Source organism: Ambystoma mexicanum, chromosome 9 (genome assembly GCF_040938575.1).
Source record: "Ambystoma mexicanum isolate Mex_15411 chromosome 9, UKY_AmexF1_1, whole genome shotgun sequence".
Classification (NCBI taxonomy): domain Eukaryota; kingdom Metazoa; phylum Chordata; class Amphibia; order Caudata; family Ambystomatidae; genus Ambystoma; species Ambystoma mexicanum.
This window is the reverse complement of record NC_090931.1, coordinates 900,069,143-900,090,263: the sequence shown is the minus strand read 5'-3', so window position 1 is coordinate 900,090,263 and position 21,121 is coordinate 900,069,143. Positions and strand designations below refer to the sequence as shown.

The window sequence follows — 21,121 nt, the reverse complement described above, 5'->3', positions numbered from 1 at the left end:
TCATGTGTATCCATATTTGGACGACTGGCTTCTGCGCAGTTCTTGTCCAGTAACTATATTCAATTCAGGAAGAAATTGAAAACAGTTATTCAAATAATTCCTGGAATTACGTCAATACTATCATGATGAAATAACGGCCCGACTCACATCTTTGTCCCGTCTTTAATCTTTGTCTTGTCTTTTTGGAAGCGCTCTGATGCCCGCGGGCTTTAGCGCTATATAAACAAATAAATAAACAACCTCGAGCAACCTTCAATCTCTCCTCCAGCTCCTGTTCTGCCTTGGGCTGTCGGTGAACTGGTGGAAATCCTCCATGATGATTTCTCAGGACCTGATATTCCTGGGTTTCTGTTGGAACACGATCAACTGCAGGGTGTACTTGACTGCGGATATGTTGACCACGTGTCAGGTTTTCATTCAGTCAGAGAGCATGTCAGCCTGGTGGTTCTAGAGGCTTCTAGGCCTCATGGCCTTCTGCGTGCTTGCTCTTCCCCTTCCTCTTCTCAGGATGCGACTCTCGCAGATGGCTCTTTGGAGCTCCTGGCTCCAAAATGATTCCGGTTACATCCTGTATGATGATAGATCTCCTATGGTGGTCATGTTCCAGCAATCGGTCGGTGGGTGCTACGTTTCAGGAGCCCTCCCCTCAAACGACCATTGCGACTGACTCCGCCCTTATTGGGTGGGGCATGACGTTGGATCATCTTCAGGTTTTCGACCTATGGTTGCCACAGGACAGACAATTTCACATGAATTAGCTGGCGCTTTTGGCGATTTTCCTGTCGCTCAAAGCTTTCAAGCCAGTGATTGTGCACAAAGTGGTCTGCATCCGCACGGACAATGCAGTATCCATGTTTTACATCAACAAGCAGGGGACTACCAGGTCACCTCCCCTTGTAGATCTATCCATTCAGATTTGGGAATCAGCCCTTCAGCACAGTGTTTGGCTGCAGGCAGTGCACATTCCGGGCCAACTGAATGTGATTGCAGACTCTCTCAGCCGACGAGCGGTGGTCAGCTACGAGTGGGAACTGAACACAGAGATCCTCTGATCTTTTTTGCCATTGGGGTACTCCAGAAGTGGACCTCTTTGCGACGTCATAAACAGGAAACTTCGTCATTATGCTTCCAGGAACGGACTCTGAGCTTCTTCCCTGGGGGATGCTCTTGAGATTCTGTGGCACAACATGAGGGCCTACGCCTTCCCACGTCTTCCTCTGATTCACCGGGTGCTATGCAAGCTCAGGAACACGATAAATTGCACTCTCCTGTTCATAGCCCCTTGGTGGCCAGCCAGATTCTTGTTTTTGGAGCTTCAGCATCTGTCGGTGTGCTCACCGATCAGGCTTCTGCTGATCCCTGAGCTGCTTCACCAGAGCGATCAGCCGATGTGGCACCCCTCCCCACAATCATTCAGCTTGGCGGCCTGGTGCCTGAGTTCAAATCCTTAGAAAGTTTAATCTTGTTCGCGGATAATATGCATATTTTCCAGGCGGCTGGGGAACCTTCAGCAAGGTCTCAGTATAGGAGCAAGTGGCTCCTGTTTTGTCACTGGTGTTTAGCTAAGCAGCTAGACCCCAGAGATGCTACTATTGACACAGTCCTGTCTTTTGTTTCTCATCTGGCAACTTCAGGCATACATGTCTTGTCTTGTAGGACTTATTTGTCGGCTATCGCCGCTTACCTGTCCACGGACACTTGCTCTTTTTCATTGACAAACCCTGTCATTAAAAGGCGCTTTGCAGGTCTATTGCATCTTTATCCACCTGTGCGCAACCCGCATCCTAAGTGGGAATAAAACATGGTCCTCACCGCCTTATGCCATAAACCTTTTGAGCCCATGGCTACGGTGGACTTGAAGTTCCTTTTGTGGAAAATGGCTTTTCTGATTGCTGTGACTTCGGCAAGGCGTGGAAGCGAGCTTCAAGCCTTGTTTGTAGAGCATCCATTCCTCACCTTTCATAAGAATAAGGTTGTCCTGCGGACTAATCCTTCATTCCTTCCAAAGGTGGGATCCTATTTTCATCTGAACCAGTCTATTTCTTTATCAGTCTTCTTTCCAGACCCAGCCTCAGATGCCGAGAGGGTATCACACAATTTGAATGTCAGACGAGCTGTTAAGTTTTATTTGGACAGGACATCTAAACTTGTCTCTTCCCAGCTTTTTGTGACCTTCGGAGATCCGAAAGGAAAGCCGGCCCCGAAAGCAACTATCTCCCGATGGATTGCTTCCAGTATATCAGAGGCGTATACCGTTCAGGGCCTTCATCCTCCAAAAGGAATTCATGCCCATCTTGTGCAGGGCAAGGCGGCTGCCGTTGCCTTCCAGAAATATGTTCCCTGAGAAACAATTGCCAGAACAGCTACATGGGCTTCGCCATTAGCTTTTTGTAAGCATTACTGCTTAGACCTGAGCTCCAGAGCCGATGCTCAATTCGGTCAGGCTGTTAAGAACCTCTTTCAGTAAGGGAATTCCATCCACCCGTTTTTCTTGTGAGGAGTGCTTGGTAATCTCCCAAAAGTATGGAGGCCAGGGGACGGGACGTAGGAGTATAGGAAAGTTACTCACTGTAGTGACTATCTTACTCCTAGTCCATAATCCCCTTTCCTCCATACGCCCGCCCGCTGTCCACTCTAATAAGTATCCTCTATTATTGCTTAAAGGTCTCAGACCTGGCGATAGAAAAGGACTTGAGGGCAATGCGCGGGGCGGAGCTAAGGAGGGCGGGTTTACGGCCGTGTGTGGTACCCCGCGTAAAAAGCGAAGAAAACATTTTTCAATTTGATGCTTTTTTTACAAAAGTGCTCCGGTCCCGTCTCACAGGATGGAATGTCCCAAAAGTATGGAGGAAAGGGGACTATGGACTAGGAGTAAGATAGTCACTACGGTGAGTAACTTTATTTTCACGTAGGCTACATATTATGTGCAAGTACGAAAGGGACCTTTGTGATTGTCTGGCAGTTGTTTGGGACTGTAGGGTGTACAATGGTAATAAGCAGATTTACCAGGTTGTAATTTCTGAACATGACAGCATGTACATCTAAACAGATATCAAGTGTGGTAACTTTTGTTTCTTTTTTCCTTGTTAATAGTGTTACTTGTGTGGCATGATTATAAATTAACCTTGAGGGGGAGATTTAAATACTCTGGTTTGGCTGAGCCCAGTGTGACATTAGTATGTTGCATTGGTTAGGCAAAGACGGGTGACATCTGAACCTGGATAAGTTTTCTGTTCTACTATCGAAGGGACCTAGCCCTAGCAACTGTGCTAAAGATATATATGATTACATAGCTATGGTCATGCTTTTGGCCAGGGGAACATAGTGGGTAAGTCCATGGATCTTTTTGATGACTGAGATCTGTTGCAATAGTCGAGGAAGAAACATGAAATGATATGGCATTTATAACGTGCCTATACACAAGTGTTTCAAGGCGCGACAATGCAAGGGGGGGGGGACAACTATCTTACTAGGCCTAGTAATATTCAGACCGTGCAAGTGCAAGGGAGGTGGGAGGATGTAGGAGTTCAGGACAAAGGAAACAGGAAACAACAAGTAATGCAGCAAACGGGTGGCAAGTGCAGGTGCTCAGAAGTGCAGACAACAAATGTCTATAAGTGCAGGAGAGGGGACTGTATAGTTACAGACCACAAGTGCAGGGGGTGCCAAGAGGCAGGGCGGGTTTGCAGCTGGACAGGCAGGGACCTGGGCCCAAATTCGGAGGGTGGTTAGGTGACCAATGCATGGATCAGCAGTAAATCAGCAGGGTGGGTGGCCAGACAGTGAGAAGAAAGGAAGATCAGGGGGTTCTCCGTCTTACTGGCATTAAGGCAGAGATCATTGGAGGCACACCACTCTTGGTTTGCGGACAGACAATCCGGGATGAGCGAGGGAGAAGAGGCGGCTAAGGGGAGCCTGAAAGAGAGCAGAGTATCATCCACATAGCACTGAAAGTTGGAGCAGAGAGCAGCTATGCAGTGGGCGAGAGGTGCCAGGTATTGGTTGAAAAGCCAAGGAGGGAGATTAGACCCCTTGGGGAACACCACAGGTAGAGAGAGAGACAGAAGGACCCAAGTTGGACCTAGGAGGGTCGGTCAGAGAGAAAGGTGGTCAGCCAGGACAGGGCCTGATCAGTGATACCCAGGTTATCACAGAGCTGGTTGAGCAGGATGGCATGGTTGACAGTATCAAAAGCAGAAGAGGGATGAAAGAGGATAAGGACAGAAGGATGGTTAGTGTCGAGGTTTGAGAGCAGGTCTTCACGGATTTTCAGGAGAGCAGTTTCCGTGCTTCTGGCCGCTCTGAAGCCAGACTGATGGTCATGGAGACAACCAACAGATTCAGTGTGAAGGTTAAGCTGGGAGATGGCCAGCTTTTCCAAGTGTTTGCCCAGGAAAGGAGTACTGGAGATCGGGTAATAGTTAGCCGGATAGGAGGGATTGGCTGAGGGTTTCTTAAGAAGAGGGTGCACAAAGGAGTGCTGGAGGGGGGAGGGGAAGGTTCCACTGGCGAAGGAGTGGTTGCAGAAGTCAACCAAGGCTGGAGCAAGGGTGTCGTCGTGGTCCTTGTTGGTTTTGGATGACCAGGGAAGAACCTCTTTGGACGAGACTTTCATAGATCGTACTTGTCTAGAAATATCATCAGGGATGAACAAAGGAAAGGAAGAGGAGGTGAGGTGGCCACAGGAAGGCCAGAAGTAGAGGAAGAAGGAGAGGAAGAGAGGGTGGACATGATGTCCTGGGTTTTAGAGATGAAATGTGAAGCCAAGGCTGTGCAGAGGGCCTGGGAGGGACCATTAGATGTAGAGACTGCAGCAGGATTGGCCAGTTCCTTGCAGATGAGTTCCGCTGAGTTGTTGGATGCCGCACTCTAAGAACAGAGACGCAGGCTTGGATGTGTGCTCTGTTCTTAGAGTGGACAGTCGGTTCTGCCTTTGGAGCAGGCGGCAGGCCAGTTTGTCAGAGGGTGCACATGATGCCCTCCATTTCCTCTTAGCCGTCCTACACTTGCGTTTAAGGGTGACGAGTTCCGAGTCATACCAAGAGTTGCACTTGGCTTTGGGATTCAAGCGGATCCTCATGACATGCACTCAACCATTCAAATTCTGCAGTCTAAGAGTGCACAAGGCAGCTCCCTCTGCAAGAAATATTAGACACCCATCAGTTTCAACATGAAACCAATGCTTTGTCCGACATCATACACATGAGGTTCAATGAATATCATGCTCTATAAACAAAAACTGTTCAATTATATCTCGGTGGAAACAGAAAATGGTCACATGCACCTCAGATGTGGACATGCTGGTCTCATGTATCTGTGGTTAATGGAGGGCTGATGTGTATATTCGGATAGCAAGATTATTTGGGTATGCAGGGAGGTCACTTTGGCAATCGTGTGTGAAAAAAATAAAAATAAAAAAAAACTAGGATTTATTGTTGTATGTGAGAATGAAAGAATGGTTTTGAGGAAGGTCTGAGCATTGCTTCATCTCTGGTGTTCTATATTGGACCTGGTTATATTGCCTATAAAGGAAAGAAGTGTGCATGTTCATGTTGGTTCTGGTCGAAATTGCCTAAAAGGATTAAAAGTATTTGGAAGGAAGTCTTTTGAACTAAATGAAATATGTTTATTTTACAGATCTCTGACCTGCAATCGGCTTGTCTGGGACAGCTATATTCAGTAACTGACCGCGCATGTATAGGCCTTAAACAAAGCATCACTACATTGACTCAGTAGGTCATGTGATGCCTTAGGCATCCAAACACTATAACCTGAACGGAACCAATGCAAGTCCCATCCAAGCACATAAAAGACTAACATTAAGTCTGTATGCACACCCTTAATATTATGATTCCCTATTATTCACGTAATTCAATGTTAGACCAGTCTGCCTCAGATCCTCAAGGCCATACCAATGTAAGTTACGACCTCTGGATAGCTTGAGTTAATTGCTTGCTTCTAAAATGATACTTTGAGGGGATTGGGTCCTCCGACATATTCCATATCTATGACATGTAATCACCACAGCTGTGCTGCTTTGGAAAATCTTCAGCGTCTGCGTCCTGCGTCGATGACGTCGATACGCCGCCCTCGAGGACCTCCTCCGACGGCCATTGTCACTGGATGTTATAAGTAGGACGCACGACGCCCATAGCCTCAGTTCCGTTTTTTCCGCGAACGTGTTTGCTTCGGAGATCTCAGTGCGCCTCGACTCTTTGGAGTTTGTTCTTTTTCGGTTCTTCGAACCTGTTCGTATTGTGAAGTTTATTCTTCGTGAAGATGTCTACCTCGTCTTCCACCCCGCGTCCGGGCTTTAAGAAGTGCGGAGACTGTGGGTCCAAGATGTCGGTGACAGACTCGCACAACGCCTGCCTCTGGTGCCTCGGGGAGGCCCATGACACTGATGACTGTGTCACTGCCAGTCGTTCACGTCCAAAGCCATGCGGGAGCGCAAGAAGAAGTTGTCGGTAGGTAAGGTGTCCAAGCCACAGAAGTCGAGGTCTGCGGGGCTTTCCACGGACGATTCGAGGGGCGACTCTCCGCATCGTTGTCAGAAGTCCAGTGGGTCTCAGTCCCGGAGTCGGTCCTGCCACTCCTCTGCCTCTTCGAGGCACTCCAGGAAGCGCCGTCATCGGTCACCTTCCCTGTCCTCATCCGAGGACTCCGCCCGTCGGCGGGTCGCTTATCCCACCAAGCATGCGACGCCAGAGGAATGGGCTTCCTTTGGGAAGAAAATGTTAGCGATTCTCGAATCGCGGGGCACTGGTCCGTCTGAGCCTCAGAGTGGGGCCGGTCGTGATCGGTCGAGAGACACTGCTCGCACGCCTTCAGACTCGGGTGGTCGGCACGATTCGTGGAAGAGGTCCCGCTCGGACAAGGGGAATCGTTCTCGTCATGCCCGGTCCAGGTCCCGGTCCTAGACGCGCTCGAGACCGCGTGCACCTGTGGTGTCTTCGAGGAAGACGTCAATGCCGGTTTTGCCGAGGTCATCAACGGACTCTTTCGAGGCTCCGCCTCCGAAGAAGTAGTCGACGCCTTAAGTGCCCAGGCTGTCGAGGGACACGCTCGGGGCTCCAGCCTCGAGGCCTGTGCCAACGCCATCGATACTGTCGGTGCCGTGTTCGCCGTCGACGCCGATTCACTCAACGCCTTTCGAGGCTGTTTCGACAGGGATACCCCGGGGCTCGGTGGAACCCCCTGTCAAGGTCCAGTCTTGATTCTTCCTGCAGGAGTGATGCTGGCCCACCAGACCCCCAAAGTATGCCCGCTCAATAATCTCTTAATTGATAAAACTACTAAGCTGGCAAACCCAAGGGGAAAGGGGAATGGAGGAGAAAATAACAACTGCAGATCTTCACTGGCTTTCAGACACTGGCTCCCAAGAAGTTAGACTCTGCTAGATGATTACTTCACTGGAGCTGGATTGATTGGTGATTCATCAGTGTGATGTGTTATCTGTGAAAAGCTAAACACAAGAACACACGGGTTAAAACTTACTCTATTCTAAAGTGTAGTCTTCTCTTACTAATGTTAGATTCTAACTTGATAACAATACCTGCTGCCTATGCTTGATTGCTGATAGGCATTAATAGCATCAATATAGAAAAATATGCTCTTCTAAATTTTCTTCTTAATATATTTCATGTAGTATTCTTTTCCTTTGTATAGAATTTCTTGAGATTTCTCTTGACTCTTATACTTGCTGAACACTGAATTGAATTGCTTGAGGATCAAAGTTTCTAAAATTTACTGAGAAAAAAGTATAATTAGTAATTTCAAGTCTCAAGTGTTTTTTCACTTTGCTGTTCAATCCTCTGCAGAAAATTTACTGACTCTGTGCTCTGGAAAACGAGTTGCTGCAGATATGATGCACGCGACGCTATGCGCATACAGGATGAAGAAAAACTGAAGCCCGCGCATCCTTTTGGAATTAGATGGAACCGCAAATACAAAACAAAACAAACTGCAAGTCACGACAAGCCGCAACCTTCATAGACTGCACACTCATCAAATACCTTCGCTAATGACCGAACCGTTAAGAAAACTAATTCGTACTACGCAACCAGGAAATACAGGATTCAGGAAACTGAATGCACGCAACTCACGCCTGCGGGTCCTTTACTCTAGCTACAAATTCAACTGCGCAATAGCATGAGCAAGTAAACAATAACTTCACTAAGAAGCAATTAATGAGTAAATCTTTCAAATATAATAAAACTAAATAAATGCTAATGCCGCACTCACAATTAACTAGAACTTCCAACAGAAACTAACCTAACTCTATTTCAATAGTGAATTGAACATGAGTCACGACAAAATAAAAAGAAAATGAAACGTAACGCTCGTAGAGATTCTAATTACGTGGACAGTAGAGCACAGATTAAAGTTCCTTATCAATGCGGATAAACAGTTTTTTCGTAATTAGTTCTTAGGAAAAAATTACTTCTTCTTGAGTTAATTTAAAATTATGAACATTTCACTCCCAACACTTAGCTTGCTTCATCTGTAAAAATGTAAGAGTCCTTGTTGAAAAGATGACTTCTTCTTGCAGACTTTTCTGTTATCTCTTCACTCTAGATTTTCTTTTAAAAGAAAACTAAACTATATAAATACTGAATATTATCTCAGCTACTAAAACTGCAACCTTCCTCTAAGGAAACTGGAATGAAAGGCGGTTTAGAATGTTGAAGAATGTTCCAAACTACCTCACAATACTTCTCCTCCAATCATTAGTGTTGAACAGAACCTCCATCTTGGTTTGGGGAAATTGGCACTTCCTGTATATAAAGATTATTAAGGAAACTTATTTAGAAATTGGCATATTAAAATCCTACATTTAAACCCAAGCATCACTCCAACAATTCTCCTACTTAAAGGTAAAATGAGAAAGACTAAAAAGAAATGTTTACTTAAATCTTCTTAATGAGGTTTTTCTACTGTAATGTCTCATTGGAAATCTGGGAACCCATGGAATCCTGACACCCCCTAGAAAGGCTCTGGCCAAGGTCAAGCAAGGCTTTGTTCCACATTCTATGCCTTCTTACCGCCATCTTGAGTTTATTTCAGAGGTGGATGAGGGCTCTGATGATGGCATGGTTCCTGATACGGTGCCAGACGAGATTCTCTCGGGCCATAGATTGAGGACCTGTGGCAGTCGCTGCACGATGCCAGTGGGCTGGACACCTCTCCGGAGGTGGAGTTTTGTAGGCTTGAGCCTGGTACTCATGCCGACTCCTCGTACCGGCGCCTTATGTCTAGGGTCACCGAGTACTTGGGATGGTCTGCTCCCCCAGGGGATTTTCTTCAGGATGACCTTACGGATATCCTCGACCAAGGTCCAGCAACTGATCCGGTACTGCCGTTCCATATGGCTCTACAGAGGAGGGTGGCGGTGGCTTGGACTGGTCTGGAGAGTCTCCCGGCAGTGGGAAAGTCTTTGCCGTGAAAATACCGCCCAGCCAGTAGCGACCCCTGCTACTTGACCAAGCACCCCACTCCGGAGATTTTGGTGGTGCAGGCGGCTACGGCCCTGGCAAAGCAGGTGTTGTATCCTACCATCCCTCGTGATAGGGAAGACAAGCGTTTTGACGGCTGGGCGAAGAAAGTGTTTTCTTCAGGGGGTATGGCGCATCAGGCAGCCAACGCCGTATGTGCCTTGTCACGTTTCACGCACACTCTGTGGAACTGTGTTTCCTTAGCGGCTGAACATATTCCCGAAGGGGACGAACGGGATGGTTTCCTTGCCATGGTTCAGGATGGCAAGGATGCCATGTGTGAGGCCGTTCAGTCGGGTTTGGACATGGCACATTGCGTCAGCCGGTCAATGGCGGCGAGCACCGTGATACGCAGGTTTGCGTGGTTGCGGAAGTCGGGGTTTGCTCCTGATGTGCAGGCCCGGCTCCTCAACATGCCCTTTGACGGGGAACATCTTTTTGGCAGCAAGGCTGACGAGAGCCTTGAGAGGTTGCAGACCTCCAAAGCTGCATCAAAGTCGTTGGGCGCTGCAGTTCGCCAACCTCCGCCTTTTTGTCCTAGGGGACAGCAATGGAGGGGAGGTTCCTTTCGTTATTACTCATCCTTTGGTAAAGCGAGAGGAGCTGCCAGTCAAAGGGGCCACTGTAGGAGTGCCAGAGGTGGAAAGCAAGGTACTCGAAGTGCCAAGGCCGCTCAGGGCTGTTGCCTCTTTGCCCTCAGGCAACGCCGCAGCCGCTTCAGCTCAGTCATGATGCCATGTCCCATGGTTCGCCGGTTGGGGGAAGGCTGGCGCAGCATCTTGCAGAGTGGCGCGCCATTACTTCAGATGTGTGGGTTCTGGAGATCATAACCCATGGCTACTGTCTTCCTTTCCGGCAGACGCCTCAAGACAATCCACCGGGGAATCTCTTTTTGAAGAGTCCGGATCCGCTCCTTGCGCAGGAAATTCAATCTCTGCTTGAGAAAGGTGCCATAGAACTGGTGCCTGTATCGGAGAGGAACAAGGGATGGTATTCCCCTTATTTTTTGATTTCCAAGAAAGACGGGGGTTTGAGACCCATCATGGACTTGCGCAGTTTGAACAAACACCTCAGGAAGGACAAGTCCAAGATGGTTACTCTCTCTCAAGTCCTCCAGGCCCTTCAACTTCAGGACTGGTTGGTGTCTCTTGACCTCAAGGACTCATATTTTCATGTGCTGATGCATCCAAAGCACAAGAAGTACCAGAGGTTCGCGGTTGGCGTCTCACACTTTCAGTTTCGGGTCCTGCCGTTCGGATTGACCTCCGCCCGAGGGTCTTCATCAAGCTCATGGTAGTGGTGGCAGCACACCTCAGGAAAGGGGGGGGATTCACGTCTACCCCTACGTGGACGATTGGTTGATCAGGGCGCGCTCTCCCGAGCAAGTCCTGGATCATCTGTCAGTCACCTGCCACTCCCTCCACAAGCTGATCTTCTCCCTCAACTTAAAGAAGTCCCATTTGACACCAACTCAGAGGCTCCAGTACATCGGAGCTGTGCTCGACACATCCCTGGGGCAGTGTTTTCCTCCCCCGGTGAGGGCTCATCACATTCAGCAGATGGTGCACAAGTTTCAGCTTGCCCAGAGTCTCCCAGCGTTCGAGTTCTTGAGATTGCTCGGCCTCATAGCATCCTGCATTCTTCTGGTGCCAGAGGCCAGGTTGCGGATGAGATCTTTGCAATGGGCACTCAATCTCCAGTGGTCTCGGTCCTCCGGCAGGTTGTCGGACCCTGTTCAGGTGCCGTCCTCGGTCGCCCAGGACCTTCTGTGGTGGGCCGTCGAAGACAATCTGATGAAGGGGGGCTCCATTTTGGCTACCCTGGCTGGAGGTGACAATCGTGACGGACGCATCCCTCACGGGATGGGGAGCTCATGCCAACGAGTTGACAGTCAGCGATCGTTGGTCTCAGTCGGAGTCCAGACTCCATATCAATCTGTTGGAGCTGAGGGCCGTCAGGCTAGCCCTGAAGACTTTTCTGCCGACTGCGCGAGGGAAGAATGTCCTGATCCTGACGGACAACACGGTGGCCATGCACTACCTCAACAAAAAGGAGGGGGGGCATGGTCACTTCCTCTGTGCAGGGAGGTGATGCAGTTCTGGTTCTGGGCAATCCAGTAGGAAGTTTCGATCTCGGCAGTTCATCTGGCCGGAGACGAAAACGAGACGGCGGACGCTCTGAGCAGGCAGAGCGCGATCTCTCATGAGTTGGAGTTGGCTCAGGAGATTCTCCTGCAGATCTTCGCCCTTTGGGGGACCCCTCAAGTGGATCTCTTCGCCTCCAGTGTCAACCGGAAGTGCGAGAGGTTCTGCTCGTGGGAATTTCCTCCAAAAGGAGCCTTAGGAGATGCGTTTGTGGTGGAGTGGTCATTCCCACTGCTGTACGCGTTTCCTCCAGTCCCCGTCATCCCGCAAGTACTGCAAAGGTTACGGAAGTTCGGTTCCCAGATGATCCTCATTGCTCCGGCGTGGGCCCGGAGGACGTGGTACCCAGACCTTCTCGACTTATCCATCTGCCTTCCACGTCGTCTTCCCTACCGAGACAATCTGCTCTCACGGGAGGTGGGTCAGGTTCTCCATCCAGAGGTCCGATCACTCAACCTTCACGCTTGGTTTCTGAAAGGTTGAGGTATAAGGATTGGGACCTCCCTGAAGACGTGATGAAGGTGTTGCTCTCAGCCAGACAGCCCGCAACAAAGTCCCTGTACCGTTGCTGTTGGCGTAAATTCTGCGACTGGTGCAGGGTAAAGAATAAGGATCCTTTTGCATGTGACATTCCCATGGTTCTGTCTTTTTTGCTTTCTTTGGCCCACAGGGGCTTGCAAGTGGGTATCGTTAAAGGTTACCTGGCGGTGCTGTCCATATTTAAGCGCTCGTCTGAAGAGTGTTCCTATTTTAAGATTCCTTTAATTTCTCAGTTCCTGAAAGGGCTCACTAATGTGTTCCCTCCGTCACCTTTCCAGGTGCCCGGTTGGGATTTGAACCTTGTTCTCAAGTTTCTGATGGGTGCTCCGTTGGAGCCTTTGCATTCATGCCCTTTGAGACTGTTAACTCTTAAAACTGTATTTTTGGTTGCAGTCACTTCCGCTCGCAGAGTGAGTGAGTTACAGGCACTTTCAGTTAAGCCACTCTTCACTGTGTTTCATAAGGACAGGGTTGTCCTTGGAGTTCGTCCATCCTTTCTTCCGAAGGTGGTGTCGGAATTTCATTTAGGCCAGAAGGTTGTTCTTCCGGTGTTTTATCCTGCTCCACATCCTGGTAAGGAAGAGGAGAGGCTCCATAGGCTTGATCCTAGGAGAGTGTTAAGCTTTTATATTTCACGCATGTCCCGGGTCAGAGTGGACGATCAACTCTTCATTGGTTACGCTGGAAAGCGTTTGGGACAAGCTGTGACAAAACAGACTTTGTCCTGCTGGATTGTTTTGGCTATCTCTGAGTGTTACCGCTTGGCGGGTAAGGACCCACCAGTCGGCTTGCGGGCCCATTCTGCCAGGGGTATGGCTGCCTCTACTGCCCTACAGTAATTCGTAACATCTGTGATCCAGCCACCTGGGCTTCGTTACATACTTTTGTACATCACTACTCCCTCGATTCCATCCGTGGGCAGGATCTGGCCTTTGGGAAGGCGGTCCTTTACTTCGCAATTTGATTGGGCATTCTAAATTTCTGTTTTCTAAATTCTTTTCCCACCTCCTTGCATTGGTACTGCTTTGGGAGTCTGTCATAGATATGTAATACGTTGGAGGACCCAATCCCCTTGAAGAACAAGTTACTCTCTTACCTGGTAACGTTCTTTCAATGGGATGGTCCGACGACGTATTCCATATTGCTACCTCCCTGCCTTCCCCGCTACAGAATTTTTTATGCAATTGCATCTTACGTTTCCGCAAGGCTTTGTGTCAGACTGGCAGAAGACTGGTGCCACACTTTCTGGGAAAAAACTACAACTGAGGCTACGGGCGTCGTGCGTCCTACTTATAACATCCAGTGACGTCGGCCATCGGAGGAGGTCCTCGAGGGCGGAGTATCGACGTCATCGACGCAGGACGCAGAAGATTTTCCGAAGCAGCACAGCTGTGGTGATTACATGTCATAGATATGGAATACGTCTCACCATCCCATCGAAAGAAGGTTACCATGTAAGAGAGTAACTTGTTCTATGATTGGCAAGTTTAATTCCCCCCGGCATAGCAGACTCAGCTCTTTACCCTTTTGAGGTGAATAAATGGACTATCATCAATCTGAGTAATATATGCTGTTAAAGAAGTTTCAAAAAAGGAGGAAATCGAGCATACAGCAATATATAAAACACACATTTCGTGCTTGGCAAATATTACATAAGAGGTTGCAATGACCCATTTCGTAAGTCATTTAAATATATTGGTTTCTTTCAGACCATTCCAGTAACTGCGGAAGGGCTCCCTGTGTCGGAATTTCCCTATACGAGAACAGGACTGCTGGGCTTTATAGGGCTGGTAAGAACAGAGCATTTATTTCCTATTGTTGACTGAGGAGTTTGACCTCCATGATGGCCATTATTGCTTATGAAGAGACCGGTTTTCATTATGAATGCAAAGTGCACTGTACACATAAACCTTCCCCCGGGTTTGGTCTGAACTCTGCTTTTATTTTGAAGAATATTGCCCTGCTTACTTAAGCTACTGGATTGCCCATTTTTTGCTTTCTCACAGTTCATTGCGATCTTCTACAGTCTAAAACGGCCAATGGTGTTGAGGGTCTGATGTCTAGATTTGATACTTTATGCAGTTGGGGGTCAGTGGCTGGATAGGATGTCATCCGTTTGAAGTACTGTACTACATTTTCATGCTCAAGGTTCTGTACTGAAGCTTGTTGGAGGTTAATGTTTTGTGATGAAAATCCTGCGTAATGATTTCCTGCTGTTAGAATGATTTGCATAGACCTTAAGCTAAGAGTTCAGAACGATCAATCCACACTGAGGCTGCAAGGCTTCACTGATCAGTTCCTATGTCTATTCATGCTGGAGGACTCTACCGCCCGATACAATATTTCTTATTTGTTTTACAATACACACACCTTCCAGTGAAGTGTGGTTGGAATACTTTGTATCCCTTTCTCTTTTGTTTTTAGTAACTTTACGGTTACTTGCATGATTTGTCCAGGACAGGTTGCTGGCAGTGGATATTTTTCTACCATGATTTTTTACATTCTTGTGCACACTTTTACCTCATCATGCCTTTTAGAGTACAATATAGTCTGAAATGGCAGTGCCACAAGCTTTCACCTTGCCCTTTGGATATCTTGTTTTTTGGCTGCATTCTTGCGTTATCATTGCTGGATACGCCATAAATGTAAAGTCCTTTACCAGGCAAAGCAGTGGTGTGCTTTCGTGGCTGGATGTGGGGGCTGGGACTGGTCCCAGAGCAAATGATGGCATGTGTGGGGGTGTGTTGGGTGGTCTGGCGAGTTCCTATTATTGGACAGCCTCTGCCAGTTGGAATGGTTCAGATCCTTAGTATTGGTGGATTCTGGGGTGACTCCACCTCGAATTTAGGATAAATGGACGACCCCTGTAGCCATTCTTCAGATCGTCATTCGAGCCGAGAACCCTTCGAAGAGAAGCATCCCACTGAAGATCCAGAACTCCTTGTTGCAGCCAAACAGTATTGTCTTCTTCAACTATGCTGGCGAAGGCCAGCTCCTTTGCTTATTTCCAGAAGGCCTTCATCTGTACTTAGATCCCTGGATCAGTGGGAACAACCATTCTCAACCCCTGCTCGAGGATCCTGCCTTTGGAAGTGCATGGGATCACCCTGTGGACTGACGGAGCTCCCGCCTGGGTTACCTTGCTGCATTTGTCACCATCCTGAGTTGGACTCTGCAGACTCCTGGCATTCCCACAAAGAGTGTCTGTACAATAGCATAACGATGAGAACTAGTAGTGAGCCAGTTTATAAGGCTGTAAAAGAACAATTGGACATATACCAGGACATAAAAAACAATGTATAAAACACACAGAATGTAAAAGAAAACGGGTGACTTTCAAAGGTAACATTAGGGGGCAAGTACTTCAAACTAAAGGTTACTGATTAAATATACCAACTTATGTTATGAAGAATTACTGGAGGCAGTGGTGAGGACAGGGGATCTTCCTCTTTAGTAAGTAAGTGAATTTGAAGCCGAACTTTGACGAGATCCACTGTTGTGCTGGCTTTGATTGTTATGGGCAGTCTGTTCCAGTGGAGTGGGGAGAGGAGGGAGAAAGAGCGGATGTGCGAGGAGTCACAGGGAGGTTATGGGACAGTTTGGTTGAGTGCAGTAGATAATTGGAGAGAACGAGATGGTGAGGAAACTTCAATACAATCAGTATGGGTACTGGGGACCAATACCATTGATAGGTTTGTAGACTAGGAGAAGGAATTTGAAAAGAGTGTTTGTGCATGTAGAGCCAACCAGCATGATGTTGGTAGAAAGAAGTGAGTGGACAATCTCAATAGGTTGTAGAGAGTGCGGGTAGCAAAGTTGAACACTTTGTTTAGAGGGAGGAAGGAGTAGAGAGGAAGGTCAAGGAGGAGGCTTGAGCAGTAGTCCAGTTTGCTGAGGACAAGAGTGTAGACTAGAGTTTTTGTGGAGTGGTTAATAAGAAAAGGGCACATTTTCTAAATATTGAGGAGGTTAATATGCGCAACAGAGGCCGTGGTAGTGATGAATTGTTGGTTGTAGGTCGCTATCAAATTAGGAAAGGGACCAAGACGGTCACGAAGGAATGAGATAGGGGAGGGTAGAGATGGCATTGGAAGCTGGGTGAAGGATGACTTCAATTTCTGAAGAGTTGAGCATGAAGCAGCGGAGAGCTATCCAGTAACGAATTGCAGTGAGACAGTTTGTAATCTTTTCTGAGATGGCTGAGGTGAAGGAGGGAAAGGAGAAAAATATTTGAGTGGCATCCGCAAAAAAAGGATAGTCGAAGCCAAAGGATGAGAAGTATTCTTAGGGCACAGGTATAGATGGTGAAGAGCAGAGGTCCAAGGACTGATCCTTGGGAGACGGTGAAAAAGAGAGGGATGAAGTCAGAGGTTTGCGAGTTCCAAGAGATTTTAAAGTATCGACCTTCGAGGTAGGAGGCAATCCAGTCAAGAGTAGATTTGTGAAATCCCAGGTCCTGGAGAGTGAGGAAGAGAGAGGAGTGGTTCACCGTGTCAAAAGTGGGTTAGACAGTTGCAGATTTGAAGGTGGCAGGGAAGAGTCCAGCGTAGAGACGGGGGTTAAAGAGCTCAGGGAGAGAAGGGCATGTTATTGAGACCAAGTGTCTTTCTTCATTTGGGGAGCAAAAGCATCGATAAAAGGGCAATGTGGCGGACCTTTCTTCATCGGGTCCGGTTTATCCAGCTGTCCAGTGCCAGGGACTCTGTCTGAGCACAGAACCGCCAAATAGTTTGACATCAAATCTGATAGTGACGTGTGCACCAGTGACTCCGTAGCTGGCTCTAAAGGAACCTATGTACAAAATAAGTGGGCAGAGTGGATTCAGGAGTCTCTGACCTGGTTTCTTACAAAATCGGCGTACAGATGGTGCATTAACATACCGGTTTCTGTCCCTCTAACTCCATAGAATTAAACAATCTCAAAGTCCTAATCCTACCCCTCCCCTTGACTGGCTAAGGATCCTCCCCTGCCCAGGATTCCCCTAAGGTGATGGGATTGGAAGAGGACTTTCTAAGAACTTTTCTTTCTTTGTTCGTTCTACTTAAGACATTTCTGTCTACATGTTGACAATGACAATACTTTTTCAGCCTACTTTAATGACTCTAGCTCCCTGCAAATTGTTACATTAGGACTTGTGGCTTTAAGGCCACTAGGCCCCATCTCATCTAGGAAGAGAAGGATGTTTAAAGGTCTTATTTTTAATAGGCTGTGTATTGTGTTTTTATTCTCCTTTAATTGCTTGTTCTCAAATTGGTTTATGGCTTACCCTGGTCTTTTTTTCATTTGCTTCACTGTACTACAGTGTTCTATCATTCTGAACTTACTTTGTTTAAAGTAAAGTTTTGCTGCCAGAGCACCCCAACGTGAATATACATATGTCAGTTTGTTTACTTACCTGTGATGTTTGATATGATTTTGTCCTAGGCCTTAATACATTTATTTTATTTAATATAAGTGCATTTAAATACATTCTGCCTAACTTGTATTGTTTTGAGAGTGTGTGCGCGGTTCCCTCCCAGCTCCTCCTTACTTGTTGAGGCCGTTCTTTGACCAGAGGACAGCAGCCGAGCAACACATCGGCGCAAGGTCGGCGTGGCCGGAGCCACAGGAGGCTGAGAGGAGAGGAGATTGCGCATATGAGGCCTGCTGCTGTAGAGAGCGTGGTGCTGGGCACAGCAGCGCTGGAGGAAGCCCCAGCCTCCTGGCACACCAAGAGAATGGGACAGTGTCAGAAGAGGAAGGGATTCAGAAGAGGCAGGCCGCAGGAGAACCATGAGCTATTGCGGCATCCAGGAGGTAAGCAAGGCTCCAGTAGACTGCTGGAGCCTGCGAACGCAGGGTCAACCCCCTACTAATCCACCGGGGCATACTTTAATAAAATACACACTGCCAAGAAGGCCAAAGAGAAGGACAACAGACCCTGGGAAAATTACTTTCCTGACAGAAACGCTGCAACACTGCTTAGAAAAGAGGCAGGGCTTACCAGCCTTTATAAAGGCTTCCTTTGCCTTTCACACCCCTGGAGAGCTGGTAGGTGGGGGAGGGAGAGCTGGCCAATTTTGTGAGGAGGTGGGCTATTTAAAAGTAGCTTGTGGATGATTTAGGTGTGGGTTAGTTTGGTGAAAACAGGAGGTTGAAAGAAGTCATCCAAGAGACCAGAGGATGACAGAATGGAAGGAGTGTGGAGGTTGTTGGAGAGAGGGGTCTGTGGAGTGGTTGTGCGCGAGTGAGAGGAGCGAGTGAACTATGGTAGAGTAGGAGTAGATTGGAGGTAGTATGTTTGTAAGTGGAGGTTTCAGTAGCAGAGGAGAAGTAGTGGGAGTCAGAAGTAGTAGTAGCTAGTGGTAGAAGAGGCATAAAGTTAGTGGAAGTGGTAGCGGTAGTAGAGGAGAGGTGGTAATAGCAAGAATTGGTAGCAGAATGTAAGGAGCAGTAATATGTGCGGAGAGGTTGTAGTAGTGGAGCAGTAGCGGTGGTAAGGAGGTAAAGTTGTTGTAGAGAAGTTATTAGTGAGCGTTAGTGGTAAGTAGAGAAGGTTGAAAGTGAGAGGAAGAGGGAAAGTAACATCAAAGGGTGGAGGTAGGAAGGTGGGGTGTAATATCGGAGGAACAGTAGCAGTTACTAGGCAGGTGTGGGGCAAGAGGCTGTCCATAGTTGGCCAGCCCTTGCCAGATTGAATGGTGCAGATCCTTATCATTTGAGGGCTGGGGCGGCCCTGGCCCAAATCTAGGATAAAAGACGACCTCCTGCGGCAATCCCCCCCCATTTCCCCCCCAACAACCCCTGTTTTTTATCCTTTATAATGCACCTAAACAAAAATGTACCCTTTACCCCAGAAAAATATGCATTAGATGGACATTTTTTAGATGGAAACATTTCGATGGAATGGCATTAGATGAAAAGACCAGATACCGGAGCCAAGACTACTATGGAGAGTTAGAGCCAGCTGAAGACCGCTGGACTGCGAATAAAGACTTCCAGCGTTGCCTCCAGACAGTTCCTGGTAAAACCCTGTTCCACTGAACCAATCTACTTTAGACCCTCATCTGCGCTTCGACCTTTAGGCTGGTAGACCTCTTCATGCAGATCTGGCTCTCTGGAGCCTTTGGACGTGTCATGGGCTGGCCTAAGAGCTGAGCAGCTCCATACAGCGCATCTGCTGTGCACCGGTCACCGTTTTGAATTTCACCATGGAAGTCTGCAGTTCTCCAGCTTGTGGGCCAAGAACAATCCTCCTTCAATTGCTGCTATCCAAATCCTTTGTGCTCGCTTCTCTGGAAGACTTCCTCCCCTAGTGAGTTTCTTGTATTGTTAAAGCTACACACATCACCTTAAAGTGAAGTACGGTTAGGATAGTTTGTATCCTTTTATAAACTTTTCTTTTGTAACTTTGTGGTTATATATGCATTATGTCCAGGATGAGCTGGTGGCAGCAGATTTATTTTGTCTGTGTTTTTGACTTTTCATCATCGTCTTTTATTTCGGGCTAAGCCATAAAAAGAACATACAATTCATAACATGTATATTAAAACCTGCAGGAAAAGCACAAACCCACGAAAGAAAAACCAACGCTTCATACATAAAGTGCAAACTATATAAATCACGGAAGAGAAAGTGCAGCTTACAGGAGAAGCAAATAAAATACTTCAGTCTGTGTCATTTTAAAAACATTTCTCATGATACTTGTATATAAAGGTTCTATATCCTTATCTGTTTGCAAGTACCATATAATAAAAACCAATACTTCATACATATAATACAAGTCAATTTGTGGAAACTATGCAGACCTCAAATATAAAATGTACCATACAGGAGCAGCAAATTAAGGACATTTTACTCCTTACTAAAATACAATAAAACCCAAGACCCATGACAACAATCAAAAAGCCTATTTCATTAGGACCATTGCATAGAAAATGAAATGCTATAATAAGAAGCTTAAAAAAAAACAAACAGGACTACGTTATAACTAGGACATCCCTAAAGCATTAAGCTGACAAACTGGCAGTTCGTGTCTCCAGTATCCTAGTCCTCCTTCATCAAGCTCTAAATAAATAGCAGCATACAGAGTGGACCATCACGCTATCAGAGGAATTTCAACACAACCTTTCGGCCTCATTAACTGTTAGTTTGTCTGACCAAAAATAGAGTCTTCAAGAATCTGAACCTAATATCCTTATAGCCATCACAGATTAGGAGAAAGTGCCCAGTACTTTCACATGCTGCTCCACAAGCTGGGCAGACTACCTCCCTCTCCAGTACTCTACTTACTCGTCCAATTTATAGTAGCTAAAATACCCAAATGTAATTTGATGTATAGTGACCTTACAAACTTGGGCTGCACAACATCTAAATAAGATTCATAGCCAAAAACATTTTTGCAATCCCAATATTCCCTGGCTCTTTGGTTATGACACACAACAAAAAAGATATCCAGCTCTGCTTTTGCCTTAAACAATTTTTTCAATAATGCCCTTGATGAGGAAATAATTTGGTCAGGTTCAGCCAGCCACAAGTCTGCCAATCTAGTCTTGATGTGCTGAAACTAAGGGAGCGAAATGCCTCCCGGCTGATTCAGCAAATCCATCACCACCCCCTATAATTCACCAGGCTTTCAGTCGACCACAGCCTTACCCAGTAAAGTAGAGGCTTAGAGCTGCATAGCCAATCTAGTCTCTCAAGGTCCAATTCTAAGAATACCTGCAAGCTTGGAGCACTTCTAGGCAACCCTAGAGTCTGATTAATATATTTATTTTCAGCTACAGAACAGACCACAGTTTACATGCCCCCAAAGCTCTACCCCAAACTGTACAACCTGGCTAGCCTGTAGCTTTTAGTTATCTTGCAACACCCTAATGGGCCTATACCCATGACCATGATTAAACCTTGATAACGCCCCAGAATACCTCTTTAGGGACAAGCTTGATCTAACTGGGCAGTTCA

General features: G+C 47.1%; 1 protein-coding gene across 5 annotated transcripts in view; it reads left to right on the top strand.

The window, feature by feature from the left end:
• The window catches only part of DIP2A (disco interacting protein 2 homolog A), a 2,340,120-nt gene that overhangs the window by 1,340,938 nt on the left and 978,061 nt on the right, over nucleotides 1–21,121 (top strand). For all 5 annotated transcript variants that reach the window (XR_011274713.1, XR_011274712.1, XM_069616034.1 and 2 more), the window contains one exon: nucleotides 13,888–13,968. Coding sequence is in view for 3 of the 5 variants with exons in the window: in XM_069616034.1 (XP_069472135.1) it covers nucleotides 13,888–13,968 (81 nt within the window). In the remaining 2 variants the exon portion in view is untranslated. The remainder of the gene's footprint in view (nucleotides 1–13,887; nucleotides 13,969–21,121) is intronic.